The sequence below is a fragment of the Leptonotus elevatus genome, chromosome 16 (genome assembly GCF_054856555.1).
Source record: "Leptonotus elevatus isolate MCC_2025b chromosome 16, RoL_Lele_1.0, whole genome shotgun sequence".
Lineage (NCBI taxonomy): Eukaryota > Metazoa > Chordata > Actinopteri > Syngnathiformes > Syngnathidae > Leptonotus > Leptonotus elevatus.
The window spans coordinates 16,985,761-17,003,599 of NC_141254.1; the positions used below are offsets into that span (position 1 = coordinate 16,985,761).

Sequence of the window (17,839 nt, forward strand, 5' to 3'; positions counted from 1 at the left end):
GAATTTAGCCAAAGAATTGGCGGAACACAACGTGACCGCTTCTGTTTGAGCGAAGGCAACTTTTAATGACATTGCATCCAGCGGATATCAGGAGGGGGTTTAAGGAAGGAACTTAACCGCCAACGGTTGTGCATATGTGTGTAAATATCAATAACCAGAAAAAGCTGATGGGGAATCAATAGTCAGTACGACAGAACCACACGGGGGTAGTGTTTAGAATACAAACCAAAACAGCTGCTATAAACTGATCATCCAAACACAACTCGTATCCCAAAAGGATTTATATCAAAATACAAAATCAGTCAAACCAAAACAATATTGACCAGACACTAACTGTTGAGGACTTTATGAGGATTTAGCAGACATTTGAGCTGATATGTTTTCTTTTTGATTCAGATCTAAAGTAACATAATGTAATGAGATCTTGCACAAACACAACAAATTGCCATTGCTGCATAATGTGCTGAATAGGGCCCGGCCAAAATAATTATAATTATTATTTTACAATACAAATCAAAAATATTCTTCAAAAAACATTGATGAACATTAAATATATGTTTTTTCACAAAATAATGGAAGAAAATGGCATAAAAATCCCTTAGAAGAACAGGAAAAATCGAAAATATGAAAGAAAATTTGTAAAGTTGTTTTTAAAATAAAACATTTACAGTTGATGTCTGATATTCTCGAGGATAATTGACACACATTGAAATGCATGGGGGGGTGGTTATAATATGCATTAGACATTTTTTTAATCGGCCGATTAATCGGTAATCAGTATTGTCGACGGCCTAAAAAAAAAAATCCATATCGGTCAGGAGTCGGGACCTTGTGTTGAACAATTTCATCTGGATCCTGACCAGATTTAAACAATTGACACATTTTGCTCATTATAACTGAACGGAATGTGAACCTGCCTATCATAAGAAATCAAAATAGACTTAAATGACAGGAACATTTACACACACTCCTATTGGGATTCATAGCACGTCGTCACCGTGGTATCTATGGTTACTGTCATTAAATGTAACTTAAGTGATGTTTGCAGTAGCTCCATTGAAAATTCCTTTGCGGTTTGGTATCCATGCACTTTCGTATGGACTATACCAAAGTGGAACTCACCTCCCACCACAAAAAAAAAAAAACAACCCAAACAAACTAAGTACTTGTGACTCACCTTCCTCAGCAGAAGTCAGAGGAGCCCAGTCCAGGAAGACACATCCCAGCAGGCCAATGATCCTGTATGTCAGCTCCATAGTGATGGCGAATGGCGCACAATGGACTTGTGTCCTCTGTTTAGCCTTGAATGAACAATCAGATGGCACCGGCGTCTCGGCTGTGTTCTCGCTGACCACAGACCAGTCTGCATTTAAAGTGGACTACTGAGAGCCAAACACACTCTGGCTGGAGTGCGCTTTAAAAAAAAAGATAAGACGCCATACGTGTGACAAAAAAAATAAAAATAAAAAATAATAATAATAATAAATTTGAGGGTTAGTCCAACTTGACAAAGTCCTGATGGCAAAATCACAAGTTTTCAGTCATGATGGACAACTTGTTGTTTAACATACGCTTCCCCCGCAGTCTCCAATTTTCATAGGGATCAGTCAAAAAGTCCAAATCGCTACGAGAGCACTTCACATTTTTATGAGTCCTTTCATGCTCATTTTTTTTTGTCAAACACAGCACACAAAAAAAAAAAAGGAGGCAACGTGCTCAGTCGTTCAGCCGCAAATGCACCACACTAGTTTGGTCGAGGGTGAAATGAGAGGAATCCAAAATAGGATAACGACAGGTCTTACCTGTCGAAAATTGTCAAGGTGGTGAAAAACGACTATAAACAAGACGAAGCAGTTGCTGAAAGTTGTGTCGCCTGAAGACGCGTGCAGGGAAGCTGCCCACCCACAAGAGACTTCTTTCTCCTCATCCTCACCGCAGCGTCCAGAGTCCAGCGGCAGGCAGGAGGCAGCATTAGCAAGCTCCGCCCACTGCTGTCACCAGAGGGGTATCACGGACTACTTCCGAAAAAGTACCGTCACAATAAAAGCATTACCACACACACGTTACAGTATTATATTCGACTCGTTTCAAATAGAACTACTGGTTTCCATAAAGAAAGTATTTGTGTCATAATTAAAGGTATTTGAACTGGTGATAATAAATCAGCAAGGCTTTCTCTGTTGGACTTAACACTGTCAGGCGTTTTTCTTGGAGGCAGTGCTTTAAATAAGTGTATATGGATGTTATATTGCTGTTTTTGTTTTTATTAACTTTAATCTCTAGCAATTGGCACAATATTAATACGTTTGAAAATCTGCATCTCTGGTGATGGAGATGAATTTCATTTTTTATTTTACGTTCCAGAAATCATGTAGCCTATGTTATGTTCAGAGAAGATTCTATACTGGCCGTGTTTGTTTATCTAAGCTCCACAAGGGGAAAGCAACCATTCCACATTGTATCCGCAGTCTGCAAACCGAACGGATGGACAGATGTTTTTGTTGTTGTTGAACAAAGCGTTTTCTTGATGTTGCAACAGAATTCCATCGTAATGAAATTCCACTTTTAATAAGAATGGCACAAATATGGTGTGTACACATTTGCTGATAGCACATAAAAACAGAACACAGGCAACCCAAAATTATGAAAAGGTTTATGCCAGTCACACAGGACAGTGTGAAACTATCCTCTTGGTATTTCACACATTTACTTTTCACACCAATGGAACAAAGTCTCAATTTTATTGTGACTATAATGGGAGTCTATCATACCTAGGTGACACTCCTAAATTGCTCTTTGCATCCTTTCAATTCATAGGTGTGTCACTGCCTACCTCATTGTGTCATTTGTTTATTCCCACACAGACGCCTTGAAAGAAACCCTCTGTTTTATTTTGAAGTAAAATTATTCATATTTCCGTTTTTAGTTTCTCTTGACAACATAACGAGCAAGCCTACTGCGTGTGCAAGATGAAACCTGGTGGTCGACGTGGGTACTATCACTCTATCCCAATTTAGTTGGCCCGATTCTGTCCTGAATTTGGCCCTCATCTTGGTTCTGCTAGCGGTGGGGGGAGTGATCTGATTTTCTAGGCCACAATACATGCTCAGGCCTGAAGAATACAGCTTTCAAGGACAATCCCTTAGGCCAGATAACCTTTAACCTGGGATTTAAATGGCTGGAGCCTGTGAAATGTAGATACTGGACTTAGTGTACAATATTTCCATTCTGCCAAATATAGGCATTGCAGCTTCTGCAATATTCACAAGCTAGAGTCTGCGGAAAGAGTCTGTTGAGATAATATTGAAGTTGCATAATTAAACCCTGCCAGCATTCGAAATGAGCTTTCATGCGTTTGTACTAACTCAGTGGTTGCTTTGATACTTGCGCGTCTAATGACATCTCTCTGGATTGTGCAAAGTTTTTCTAACAAGCCATCTGAACATAGCATTTTTTAATGAGAACCATAACATTATACATTCATTACATCAGTGATGCAGAATAGGCTCTTTTTTCATCTAATTAACGAGTCCTTTTCGCAAGTGGGAATGGGTTGAAGAACTTTTTGGTGAAAAAAATACAGTGAAAGACAGCTGCATTAATAATAGCAAATGCAAATTTCAAGTCTAAATGACACAATATAAATAAGACATTAGAAATTCAGCTGACTGACCACACACACACACACAGAAAAAAAAAAAAATAAATAAATAAATAAAAATAAAAGAGCAATGATGATGACATTTCCGAATGAACAATACTGAGCTCTGACTGAAGAAAAAAAAGAAAAGAAAAAAAAAGAGAGCAATGATGATGACATGTCAAATTGGTAAAATTACCGAATGAACTGAGCTCTCCAGAAAAAAAATAAAAATAAAAAAGAAATTCAGCTGACTAACAAGGCCAGGCAGGGTTTAATCTTGGCAAGGCGGCACCCGTCTTTCTTGTTTTTGGGGGGTTCGACTTGTGTATGTTTTTGGCAGAAGCTGAATTAGTGAGAAACTCAATACATTTCAATGGCTCTGTCGTGTTGACATCACCTCGAGCTCGCTTGTGAAAGAGTTCAAGCTATTGTCGATTAAAGCCGTCATATGTGGGCCAAGCGGGGCCTTGTGGGGACGCCGCAAACAACAAACCCAAGAAGAAGAGCACCGACTTATCTCTTGCAGTGCTTTGAAAGGAATCTGCAGCCACGGAGAACATATCATCCCACTTTTAAGATATTTCCCCATTCCTCTTCAAGTTCGGCCAAGGAGGAATTCTGAAAAGTGATCATCTGTCAGCCTCTTCTCAAAAGAAGAAGGCAGGTCAAGAGCAGACTTTGTCACCCTAAATCAGATTTAAAAAAAAAAAAACGGTTTAAATGTGTTTCCACTTCATTGAAGCCAATCAATAAGGATGCTCGTGAGAAGACGGCATGCAGGGAGGCTTTTACTTGAGAGAGAAGACAGGTAGCTTGCCGGACAGATGTCTTTTGTCTCCGTCGAAAATGAATAGGATTAGATTGCTGCATTTAGGGGGCGGTGGCTGGCTAATTCCAGCCACTTAAATATGGGGCCAGAGGGGCCAGCAAACGCCGCACTCAAAGCTGTATTCTTTACACAATTCCTGCCCTTTACGACAAGTCCAATCCTATTATAGAAAAAGGAGTTCAAATTGGAACGCCGCCTTTGCAGATAGATAGATCCATCGATGGATGTCGTTGTAGCTACAGCTAGCAATGCCGGCAACCCTGAAAACGCATCTTCCCTGGATGTTGCAATTTACTGAACGGCTTGGTGTCAATATTTAAATTTGCAAGCGAGGAAGAGCCCGCCACCAATCCACCTGACCAATGGAGATTGTTAGCTTGTGAGCTAGCTGGTCGCTAGCACCTTGCGTCGACGTGAGATGTATAGGCCTCACTTAAGTAGCATCTATTTTTCATTAGGGCGTGGTTACGTGGTTGAGATTAGTCCTCTTGATTTTTCATGATTTTTGAAGCCTTATTAATCGCACATTCTCTTAACCAATCAAATTTGCTAACGTTTATTGTTAAGAACGCTCTTCTCTGTTGTGGCAAATATCAAATTCATTTATTTTCAGTTTACAGGCAATTTAAGAGATAATTAGTTGTGTGACTGCGATTGGCTGGCAACCAGTTCAGGGTGTACCCCGCCTACTGCCCGAAGCCAGCTGGGATAGGCTCCAGCAACCCCCGCGACCCTTGTGAGGACAAGCGGTACAGAAAATGGATGGATGGATAGTTGTGTGACGTACACAATGTCAGTCAGCCAGTGACAATTGCTTTCAACACAAAGAGCTGGGAAAGTGTTTGTTGAGTGTTAAACGTCACACATCTTTAGCATTCGTTGCTCCACCTCCGATACTGCCTTTTTATCTTCTTATTCTGGGCTGGTCACTTTCACAAAACCAGCTAAACTTGGGGGGGGGGGGGGGGGGTAAACATTGGGGAAAAAAGTGGTTTCAAATTGTGAAAATGGCTGAATGATCTTGACTTCTGTCGAGAAATGTTTTTTATCCACCGAGAAAAGCTTTATGACGTCATCCATTCCTGTTAGGTGACAGAAAAAGCAATTATATGGGAATAAAAAATGTAAAGCCCGTTCGTCAGGTGTGTTTCTCATCCGCAAACAAAAAAAATGGAGCCCTTCTCAAATAGGATAAAATATCCCGTATGAATGAACTGATGTCTGTTAGCTCCCCATGGTATACAGATATAGATAGAGCTGTACATAACGTAAACCAGATTGAGGCAACACGTAACAAATGCGTGCACGGTTCGAAAAACAGCCAGCTGGGGCCTCGTGGGCCAAATAGCCCTAAAAAATGGTTGGGGGGGGGGGGGGGCGGTCGACGTAAAGAATGAATGAGTAAAAACAGCTCAGGGGCTGAAGTAAATAATAGAATATGACAATTGAAGGCAGCTGTTTGAGTCTCGACTCCCCGCTGGAGCCGTCACGTTGCAACCGAGGTAACAAATGACGCCGATAGCCGCCATTTTTTCCGGAGACTGATGACTCGCAGCTGAATTTTTTGAATTTGTAAGCTAACCATGCAAATTGCTGGTTATAAAATATGTGCGGAATTAAAAAAAAAAGTCACACATCAAATATCTGATGCAATGGAAACATTCGTGCGACATGTAATTAATGAAACCTCATTTTTTGGATTTAATGCTTTGCGGTACTCAAGGAAAGGAGACTGTAAAAGCTCCAAATGACAACCGTTGGGCCTTTTGGTTTGGCGACGATGACACAGTCTTTGATCGTTTGTGAAACGCTGCACTCCTTCAATGGTTTCAGACAGAAGTCAACCACTTCTAAGGTCGCCTCGGAAATCCTCCTTTCCAATTCTTTGTCTCGGGTTTCCACGACACACCAGGACGCTCATATATCAGCTGCTATTTCATCCACGTTTTCCCCCCTTTTCAGTCAAGCACTGTAGACTCAGAGTGATGAAATCAGCCTCTTTTGAAGAAAAAAAAAAGAAAGAAAGTCAATCATTTCTCCTGGTAATGTAACAGGATGACATGAAAATAATTTTACCTTGATCCTGCATAGTTAACCGAATCATCACGCTAATTTCGCTTTGCTAGCTTCCACGCTCGCTTTTACGTGGGAACCGAGACGGCATCCTAATCACCGGCTTGATTTAATGATACAATTTGGAAGCATTCCTTGAGCTTCTTCTGTAAGATTTATTTGGCTTGCTGGCAGCAATAACAGGATGCGTGCACTAAATTAGCGCAGCATTTCTGACTTGGAAGCAGCTTGAAATGTTTCCAAATTAAAGAGAAAACACATGACCACGCGACCACGGGTAACTTTAAAGACATATATTACCAACATAGTTTCAGCCTTTTGTTCGTACGGAAACTATCATGATCAGGTCAATAAAAAGAGGTTTTGAAAAAAAAAAACAGTTAGGGTGAAGTTTTTGAGTATTTTCTAATGATTTCGTCACACAAAATGTTTTTCCAAGTTGAAATTGTTGGGAATATGAGAATAGTGATGAGGATTGAACCCACAACCTCCTAGTTAGGAGACAACCACTCTACCCTTGAGACATGCCGCCTCCGTTATCGTAATTTAGAGAATAACCTTAACCAGGGGTGCTCAAGTTGGGTCCTCGAGGGCCCCTATCCAGCCTGTCTTCCACGTTTCCCTCCAGCCAGCTTTGCAGAAGCCTGATAACAATCCCGATCACGAATCAGTTGTGTTAGCGGAGAGAAACACGGAAAACAGGCTGCATAGGGGCTCTCTGGGACCCCTGACCTAAACCTTCAAAGAATTTTACTCAACATTCCAATCATACTAATCCAATCAAAAATTACTTTCTCCAGGCTTCTGATTGGCCACCGCCTGCTCTATATAATATCAATAATAATATTTGCTCACATACAGCAAAATGTACTACTTTTTTTTTTTGTGGCAACGAGTGTTTTCAGTTGAGGGCGGAATGAGAAGTCGCTTCGATGATTTTTCTCGTCATCCATCTGTCTCGCAAAGAACAGAAGTGCGCATGTCACAGCAGCCGGCGCGGCGCATTCCATGGCGGTCTGTTTGCCGCGGACACCTGCTCGCGGCTGATAGGAGGATATCGGCCATACTTGTTCTTGACTCAACCATCTTTCTGCCTTATCGTCTGTTATCAGCTAATTGATGCTTCTTTTTTTGCAGGAGAAAGACGTCCTCTCCAAATAAATAAAGGGAGAAAGTGGATGAATGGGTTTGTGTTAAGCTTCCATATCCTGTTTATAGCTGGAGTATTTACAAAAAGGTGTTTACCGCCATGACAGTGTTTACACTGCTTTGCGTTGTTTACAATGTCGCCTGCACATTCTGCTCGTCATTTCAGACTTCAATTATACATTTTGTTCTTCTTTTGCACATATCTTGCATCGTTTTCAAATAAGAGGCTTGCCACCCAAAATTAAAATTTACTGTCAAACTGAAGACGAAGCAAAGAATGATTGAATATATTTGAACCCTAATGTAACAATAGTCACAGGCATATATTCTTTATCTTCTGCTCTAATATTAGCACATATAATGAGTCACTTGCAGTAGTTGTGAAAGTCTTCTTTGTTTGCGTCTGAGTGGCATAACATGCAATATCCAGCACGCAGAAGGGGCCACAATTAAATAATCCTGATGCACAAATTGTTTATTCTAAAAAAAAAACGGTGTGTTTTCATATACATTTTGAGAATTTTATCATTATTATTTCTGTGTTTGAAGAAACAGACTAGCTATAAAAAGATTAATATATTACAAAATGTTTGATTTTGTGTATACGGGTGAGTATATTGTTTATTGGACAATGGTTATACTTCTCATCACTACTCTTTGGTGTTTGTTTTGTTGGACTTTACTATAAAATGCGATTAAAGTTTGCCTCTAGGATTAATAAAGTGCTACATAACTTATAGTTTCCTGCTGCTTAATCTTCTAACAAGTCTTGGCATTAAATGACACTTTTCATCTTTTGCATCCATTAGCATTCGAATCAGGAGCACTGTATGTGAGAGCAGTGCAAATGTTCTCTCACGCACGCACGCACGCACACTATTGTTTTACGCATTCAAAAAAAGAGCCTCCGCTGTGTGCTTTTGTCAAGAGAAAATGGTTGCTGCGATGAGGAGGTGCGAGGCAAGAGCTCAGCATGAGTTTACAAACGGAGAAAGAGCGCCCTCCGCTGGTGGCAGCGACAACCAACAACACAGATTACGCAACCCATTTCTATCTGGCAATCCATCAAATAAACAAGGCTTCGGAGTCCATTTTCAAAAGCATTTTAAATTAATTTTATTATTTCATAGCTAATTTACAACAAGCGCTTCACTGAACTGGAACATTTTAATTTGCTTGATATTGTCATTGTTAAATATAGTTTTCTGCATCAGTCAACTTTGTTATAATCAGTCTTTTCTGTAAAAATTCATATACTTTCTTTTAATAAGGAATATCACACTATGATATGGATGGCTGAGAGAGATATTAAGAAATACACGGAACCCTCAAATAAACAAACTGAAAACATTCTATTCATGGATGTGACTGGATGCTTGCTTATACATTTGTGTGCGTGTGTGTGCGTGTGTGTGCGTGTGAGCAGATGTGTGTCTGTTGGAGCTGTTAAACTGGGCTCGAGTTCTGTTGGGTCCGGTAGTCTGCATCAATCCTGCATTGTCCACACCCAACTCTAAAGCCAGACGGCGTCATATTTACAGCAAAAAACTCTCTCAATGTGCAAAATAATATAAAAATATACAGACGATTCCAAATAAACAAACAAAATAAAGTAAATTGATATCCGTCATCAACAAGCTTCAACTGACCCATCGTGAGCTGAAGGAAGTCAGTGTGCAAAAAAAAATAAAAAAAATAAAAAATCAACAATAAATAATGTCAATACTTTACCTGCACTCTTAGAATTCAGTAAAATGAAAAACAACTCAACACAAACACATGCTCATAAAACCTTAAAATTCTTTTGCTTTTTCGCCTTTTTACCTGTGGCATAAAATGCTGTCAGTGCAATAAATAATTTGAAATCTGGACACACATATAACCTTCTTCTTTGCATAACATCATAACCATATTGCACAACAGTCTCCCTGGCACATGTACGCACACCACCCATTTATCTATTATACATTAGAAGCCATTGTGGGTGTCATAAAGGAGGCGTATTCTCTTATAGTATCATTTATATTTCATCTTTTATAGACTTTCTCACACTCACACATATCTGCATTGTATAAAGTTTCCATTGGCTTCCAACAAATGACTGACATGTCAAATATACTCGTGAGGTCTCCTTTACATCAACATGGAACTTTTTTGCTGAGTGAGTAAATTCCGCAAACCAAACTGCAAATTTAAACAAAAGGAACCAATGGAACATATTTTGTGTTATTTTTTTTTTTTTTCAATTAAATTTTTACAGACTATAGTCTTGTTAGAAATTGTCATAAAAAAGATATATGTGTATATATATATTTATATTTGTATTTATATATATGTATAGACCATTTATTTGTGACTTAGCTGTAATGTGTATGGTCACGAGAGGGAGAAAGCAGAGTAGAACTGGAAGCAAGAGAGTAAAAGAAGACCTGTACCTCCCACACACACACACACGCACACACGCGCACACGCACACACACACCATGGCTTTTAGTACGGCCTTCCGGAAATCAGCGTGAACGTCTGCGGCCGTTGGGATTGGCTCGTAAGAGTGATGGGTGCGTTCAAGCTCTGCTGTTTTGTGCCCAGAGAGTTGATAACATTCATCCAGGTTTGTGACCAGACAAAAAAGGTCAGAACAGACAAGCCCCCACCCCCCCGACTGAGGGGGCGGGATTAAGTTACAATTATACATGTTTTTCGGTGCACGAGCGTGTGGACGGGGCGTGGGCGTGGGCGTGGGCGTGTGTGCATAAGAGGCGAACATGTATGTCGAGAGTTTCTGCTCTGCTCACAAGTGACCGTTGTCGCTCTTCTTCATCATGAGACGTGCTTAAAAGCTCGCCCAACGCGCTCGGAAGTCAAACCAAAATGTTTCCTTAAAATATATTCTATGCAGCCCTACCGGTCTAGACAAGGTATTGTGATTCATATTGCGTTTGTGGAATATGAGTTAAGCAGCAAAATTCACTTGTTTTTATACATCTTAGGGGGCGGCCATTTTGTTTACTTGCCGTCGACTGAAAATGACATCATAGTTGCTCAGGGCTCAGGTAATGACAGACTTATATATAAAAGGGCTAAAAATGCAGCTAGCGGCCATCTTACGTTACCGCTCACTCAGCTCGCCGAACTTTGAATACATTGATTTTTCCGCGGCGTTGTCATGTTGTTCACCGCCTGTTTTTATACATCTTAGGGGGCGGCCATTTTGTTTACTTGCCGTCGACTGAAAATGACGTCATAGTTGCTCAGGGCTCAGGTAATGACAGACTTATATATAAAAGGACTAAAAAATGCAGCGAGCGGCCATCTTACGTTACCGCTCACTCAGCTCGCCGAACTTTGAATACATTGATTTTTCCGCGGTGTTGTCATGTTGTTCACCGCCTGTTTTTATACATCTCAGAGGGCAGCCATTTTGCCACTTGCTGTCGACTGAGCATGACAGTTGCTCAGGTAACGGCACGGACTTATATATATGAATGGACGAACGATGGCGCTCACCATTGGGAGATTTGAAACCACTGGCGGCCATTTTACGTTGCCACTCACTAAGCTCACCTAACTTGAATATATCGTTTTCACGCTATTTTCTCACTCTATGGAAAATGCCACACACATATGAGATATGGTTGTACCAATAAATCTGGGAGAACCACTACTGTACATTTCACCACCAAAAAAAAAAGACTTCATTTTCTCTTATAATGTATATCTCCGGGTGCTACTCACAGATTTGGCTGCACCCTGTTGTCAGAACCATCAACGGTCAAGTGAAGGTTTAGCCCATCAGGACATTTTTTTTTGTTGCAAAATGTAAACCTACCCTCTTTTGTGAGTCACAATTCCCGATATTAAAATAATCTAATCTGAATGGTTGACGCAAACAGTGAAATTCACTCTTTTACAGGCTCTCAATAGTCTATAAAAGGATCGTACGCAAAACAGTGTTTTCAGCCAAAAAAATAACAGAATATGTCAGTAACAGTGGCAACGTTTTCAGCCATGAAGGGTCGACTTATAGTTCATTTCTGTATAAATCCGTGGGTAACGACGACCAATCACGGCTCACCTGTTTTCTGAAGCTGCGAGGTGATTGGTTAAACCCTGTGCCAACTGTGATACCATTTTTTTAGTCAACAGCAAGTGACAAAATGGCCGCCCCCTAAGATGTATAAAAACAGGAATTTGCTGCTTAATTCACAATCCACAAACGCAAGATTTAATTAGAATGTTTAGACTAGTGGAGGCACATAACATTTTTGGGTTGATTTCCCTTTTTAACTTGACTTTTGAAAGGATGTTCTCCTTACAAGTTCCTTTCTTGTGTCCCGTCCATCCATTGTCTTTGAGGATGCATGCACAATGCATATGTATTTTTTTCCACATTATAATCATATTTTCACCGCCTTTAAGTAAGAGTGCCTGACAATATTTGACAGGTGATATTGGGCACTGAGGTTGTATTTTCCGAGTTTCACCTCAGACCCCTTCCCCCCCCTCCCCCACTGATTAGCCCGTAGAAGACTTCGTCTGGTCTTGAGGATCTCGGCAGCACCCACACTCCTTATCTGTCCTGAAACAAGGCAGAGTGGACAGATAGCCAGCAGATGGTATACAAAAAAATGGGGTAACCATAGTCTTTTAGGGCACCTTCATCTCAGGTGTAGGCTTCAAACTACCTTGGGGGGGGGGGGGGGTCCACCCATGTCACCCTGTTCTACCTATTTAATCTCTGCTCAGACGAGATATGCATCAGTTCACACTTGACACCAAAACTCATCTGGAATTAGTCCCATTGATTAGACTCCAGCGTGTGTGAGGAAAATTCTCGCCCCTGCTAGATACCGAGGAACCAAAAACGGAGGTGGTTCCCGTCATATTCACATAAAAGAGTCTGACACCAAGTCGCTTAAAGACATCCGTGTCCCCAGTTTGGGGTGAAATGGCTTTTTTTTTTTTTAGTGCCAAGTGTGAACATGGCCTCAGAACTCATGAAAGCGGAATACTAATTAAGTCTGTTTCAGTCTAATTACACATCAGTGTCTGTCAGTCTTTTTTCTGGTATCATTTTCACTGTGTCACTTCCTGTGTTTTCGTTATCTGTCTTCTTCAGTCAAGCGCGGACTTTTCTGGAGGACGGCCCAGGAGGCGAGGCTGGCTTGGCGGTGAAGGGTGGCGTGAGTCGGTAGACGATATGCGTGGAGGAGGAGGGGGAGGTGGGGGGGGAGAGGGGGGGAGGCATCACAGCCTCTCCCTGGTGGGAATCCAAATGTAAGGCCCTGATTGCTCCTCGATCACTGTCTTTACTTTGTGGTAGACTTCTTCAAAGCTATCCCCTTCCACAACAGCTGCAGGACAAGGGAAGGAGAAGGGAATCAAAAAGATGTTCACAATTTGAAACCAGGTGCCGACACTATTAGAATCTTGTAGGTGTGCGGCCTCATTTATATTCCCCCAACCGCTGGTATTTGCCCTGAAAATGTCTCTTAAATGTTAAACCATGCTGAGGCCTGTCAAAAGTCGCGCGGCAAAAATGTAAATGCAAACGTTCGTTGTTGCAAAAAAGCGCATGTTTTCACATTTGTTGGTAGAGTTTAAAAAAAAACACATATTCCAGCCATCTGGAGTGATCAAATAAGCTTGCGCAATGAACTGGAAATGTGTACTAAAATCTGTATTGAAAATCTCTCTTGCATTAAATGGAGCAATTTTATGACTAAAAGTGCAGTGGGGTGCAAATGCAGATGCTTTAGCTCACGTTTACCATCTGGTGTTGCCATAACCCAAATTCCCTGGTAAGCATGAAAGTCATGCACAGAGAGACAACTTTGCACCTTCCTTTCTGTTTTGACAGGTGCACACGTTATTACCTCCACCAAGTAAATGAGGTTTCTTTGAAGCAAATACCCGACTACAGTTTTTGACATACTGTATGAACGGTGATTAGTAGACATTTGGCCAAGAATGTTTTCAGTTTTTTTTAATGATTATTCACCCCCCCAAACTTTTATAGTGGACTCAGTTAATACCAAAGTATCAGGATTTGAGTAATACCTGGAATAATTGTGAAATACATGAAGTTACCACACCATACTTTTGAGAAAACTGATGGTATTTTATATATATATATATATATATATATATATATATATATATATATATATATATATATATATATATATATATATATATATATATATATATATATATATATATATATATGTGTGCCAGCTATGATTCAAGTGTGCAACCACTTGTTCATGTTGACTGCCAATATAAGTATTTTAGGAAGCAACGCTTTATCACATATTTACTGTCTGTCTACTTGACAACTCACATTTAAAAGTTCCCCACAGTCACGCACTTCCATTACTCCACCTGCTTTACCCTTAAAACTGCTGATTCAAAAATAATCAAATTTTGTAAAAAAAAAAAAAAAAAAAAAAGACTGACCCACTGACTGACTTGGGTTAATTTGTTTTGTATCAAAACACCATATTTTTTGTTTTCTTTTGTAAAAAAAAAAAAAAAAGGAAAAAAAAGGGTTGTTGTGTACAAAACAATCCAGAAATTTGTGTCAAATCGACTCAAGTGGTGGGTCAGTCCAATTTATTTATTAACCAAAATTGGGTTATTTTTGATTCAGCAGTTCAAAGAGTGCTAGGTAAAAAATAACACAATTTAGGTCAAAGAAAAAAAAAAGTGCAAAAAAAAGTTGGGTTGTTATGTACAAAACAACCCAGAAATTGTGTCAAATTGACCCAAGTAGCTGGTCGATTTTTTTTTTTTTACCTAACACTCTTAGACTGCTGGTTAAAAAATAACCCAAGTAGAGCATCGTTCCTTTTTTTTTTTTACTTTCCTTCTTTCCCATTTTGTTTTTACACAAAAGGTTTCGTTGTGTACGAAACAACCCAGAAATTGTGTCAAGTTTACCCAAGTAGTGGGTCGGTCCAATTTTTGACCAAAATTGGGTCATTTTTGACCCAGCAGTTTTAAGAGTGCCGGGTCTAAAATAGCTGGGTCAAAATGTTAGGTTGAGCCACGTTAGTGGGTCGGTCCAATTTTTGACCCAGCAATTTTAAGGTGTAGTGATGGATGAAACCTCACTTGCTTTTGGCAATTAAATATTCACACAAACAAATGTTCAATCTTTGGCGTGAAAGCATTCTGGTCTTACCGGAGAAACACTCGAGGAAGTCTTGTTCTAGTTTGAGGGCTCGGTCCATTCCTTTCCTGGCCTGCTCCTCTGTCAGCCGAGTGTTAATCTCTCTGTTCACACAAGCAAAATGACCCGTTTTAGTCATTTATTTTAACACGCATTTAATCGAATACATTTTTTTTTTTAAACAAAGATTACGTGTACTGACAGAACATTCTCCAGTGATTTTGGCCGGACGAAGATGGCAATCGGATGAAGCTGAGCAGCTTGTAGTCGTCGTACAGCATTGGCAGACACGTCCAGAATACAGTGTTTCCCTTGCTGCGTTGCATAAATAAACAGACGTGGTAAAATATCAACCAGTTAACTTCTCAGACTACCCTTTACAGTCAAAAAGATTTTGTAGGAGTGTATTAAAAAAAAAAAAAACTTTTAGTATCATCATCATTGTTGTTATTATCATTGCTTCCTGTGCACCTGTTCAGCCACCTCGCGGACACTTTGGACGCTGGTGCCGTACAAATGACTGTTGTACTGGCCCGCTTCGATGAAGCGATGGCTCTGGATGTCTTTCTCCATCTGTTCCCTTGACGACACAAAGTGGTAGTCCCGCCCATCCACTTCATACTCTCGTTTGGGGCGTGTGGTGTCTGTTAACAAAAAGCAAAAACATCCAATCGCAAAATGACACCAAATGCATCTCCTGCGAGAAAGACTTGTGTGGTAGATATTAGCCGGAAAAATGGCGGCGCAGCTATGCCAGTGACTGACAGCGCAATTACTTACGTGGGACACACGAGCCGAACTTATCGGGGAACTCAGACAATAGGTCATCATTTATCCTGTCCTTCACAGGACCCAGAATGATGATGGGCCTCGCATAGTGAACTAATGAAGAGAGAAGAGAGCGTGGACATTCAGCATTCGTACCAAATGATAATAAAAATCCAATTTTATAGCTTAAAGGTAATGGACTTTACATATTACTTTGCGGCCTTACCTTCCACTTGGGTGACGGTCTCATAACTTTGCGATGTTTTATCTCTCCCTGGTGACAGATCGGGGAAGCAATCAGCCCGATTTCTTTTTGCCGTCATCATATGACATTCAAGTTTGTGTTGGCATGTGTGAGCTCATTTGCATAGAAGTATGTGATGGGTTTTAGATCATTTGATTATTAATATAGGAAAGACCAAGGAGGCAATATTTCTTACAGGAATTATGCGCTAAATTGTACATAATGTAAGCAATAGAGAGACGACACAGAACCGCAGCAACCTCGGCTCTAATCCGGGTGATGGCACCAATTGAAAAGCGCAGGTGACCTTTTATCTTTAATACTCCCAATATACACCAATAGTAACTATTAGAATACTATATATATTCTCAGTTGTACTCTTTAATGAAAGATTGAGACATGACAATGGCACCTTTTTCCTGCAAGATGCGGAAGAAGGTCTACTCTGTCCAAAATGGTTCCTAGTACCTACTCTTGTACTGTCTTGACCTCCAACACACAGGAGGGCGTCTCTGCCTTGCCAATGTGACAATGTGGGACTCGATGGTCTTATTATTTATAAGAGTTAATTAGTTGACGTTCCAAATCCTGCTCCCCGTGTTGCAAATTTACAGAATGGGAATGCGTGCTAATTACCTTGCGTTCCCATGGTGTCCCGACCATGATCCTATAAGGGCAACAGTAAAGATTTACACACTAGAAACCGATTCAAGTGAGCCGGTCGAGATGGATGAGCTTAATGAACCTACCCTCTCTTTGGTGTTGACACGTGACCACTCTTTCCTTTCCACCCTGGAAGGCAAATTAAAAAGCAAATAAAAGCAGGAAGTGAGGAGTGAGTTGTGTGATTAAAACATTGCGAATAACACGCACGCACACACGCACGCACGCACATACACATACTCACCCACACACACAAAAAAATAAAAATAAAAAAAATAAAAGAGCAATGATGATGACATTTCCGAATGAACAATACTGAGCTCTTAAAGAGGAAAAAAAAAAAAAAAAAAAAAACATTACGAATAACAAAATGTTATGGAGGCAACAAACGCTCGGTTTCATTTGTTATAAACAGCCCTATTAGCATAGGCTAAATGTCAATGGGCACTAAAGCTATTTTATCACTGCCCGGCCAAGTGTGTGTCTGACCTGTGTTTGCTGGGAATGAAGCCAACTTCCTCAGCCTCGTTCTGGGGGCTGACCTTACGCGCCTGCCACCATTCCTCGTCCCCGCAGTCCAACACATGGAGAACGTCCCCGAACCTGAAGCCGAGCGCCTGACTGAGGAAGCCACAGTCCGCCGTCTTGTCGTAGTCAAACAGAGCCCTGTCAAAATACAAGAATGTCATTTATTCCCCATCATAACGTTGGCGATAGGCGAGTGTTGTATGGAGCATTTCATTCCTTACACTTAGAAATGACGGGACAAATTTTCATTTAATAGCACTGAGCATAAACATTTCAATTAAAACATCATCTAAATGCGTTTTTTTTAAGATGTTCAAACTGTGCGTAATGTTACAATGGCTTACGGTAGGCGACTGTAAATATACCATTCAGAAATAAAACCCTTGCCTCATTCATGACTAACACTTGGAGAGCCAAGTACATTTTAGAGTGGTAATTACTGTAAAAAAAAAAAAAATATGAATAAAATCAAGAGCCACTAATATTATCTATCAAACTACCATTTCCCAGAAAATTTCACTCCAATTGGACCAGAAAAAAAAAAGTTCTGTATTATGCCCAACTGGATTTTTTTTGTGGATTTTCACCAACCTGTAATGAATCCTTCTGGGAAGAATTGGGTTTCACACAAACAAAAAAACAACCGAAAATGTGTTGCTCCAAAAGGACGTAGGCTACGGTATTTAAAGAGCCAAGATGGCGGCTAACATCATACGGCGCAGGGCATCTGTCTTTTTAGTTTTTTTTTAGAAGGATAAAGTTGCTGTC

At 40.3% G+C, this 17,839-nt stretch overlaps 2 protein-coding genes across 4 annotated transcripts in view; both read right to left on the reverse strand.

The window, feature by feature from the left end:
* Positions 1–1,973, reverse strand: part of ephb4a (eph receptor B4a) — a 40,475-nt gene extending 38,502 nt beyond the window's left edge. The window contains exon 1 of the mRNA XM_086098156.1: positions 1,178–1,973. Coding sequence (XP_085954282.1) covers positions 1,178–1,256 — 79 coding nt within the window. The 5' untranslated portion in view covers positions 1,257–1,973. The remainder of the gene's footprint in view (positions 1–1,177) is intronic.
* Positions 1,974–8,785: 6,812 nt separating this feature from the next.
* Positions 8,786–17,839, reverse strand: part of dlg4a (discs, large homolog 4a (Drosophila)) — a 62,139-nt gene continuing 53,085 nt past the window's right edge. For all 3 annotated transcript variants that reach the window (XM_086098101.1, XM_086098100.1, XM_086098099.1), the window contains exons 14-22: positions 17,033–17,209; positions 16,630–16,672; positions 16,517–16,547; positions 15,863–15,910; positions 15,649–15,750; positions 15,340–15,512; positions 15,071–15,183; positions 14,881–14,972; positions 8,786–13,048 (exon numbers count right to left, since the gene is read on the reverse strand). In XM_086098101.1, the coding sequence (XP_085954227.1) occupies positions 12,942–13,048; positions 14,881–14,972; positions 15,071–15,183; positions 15,340–15,512; positions 15,649–15,750; positions 15,863–15,910; positions 16,517–16,547; positions 16,630–16,672; positions 17,033–17,209 (886 nt within the window). In that variant the 3' untranslated portion in view covers positions 8,786–12,941. The remainder of the gene's footprint in view (positions 13,049–14,880; positions 14,973–15,070; positions 15,184–15,339; positions 15,513–15,648; positions 15,751–15,862; positions 15,911–16,516; positions 16,548–16,629; positions 16,673–17,032; positions 17,210–17,839) is intronic.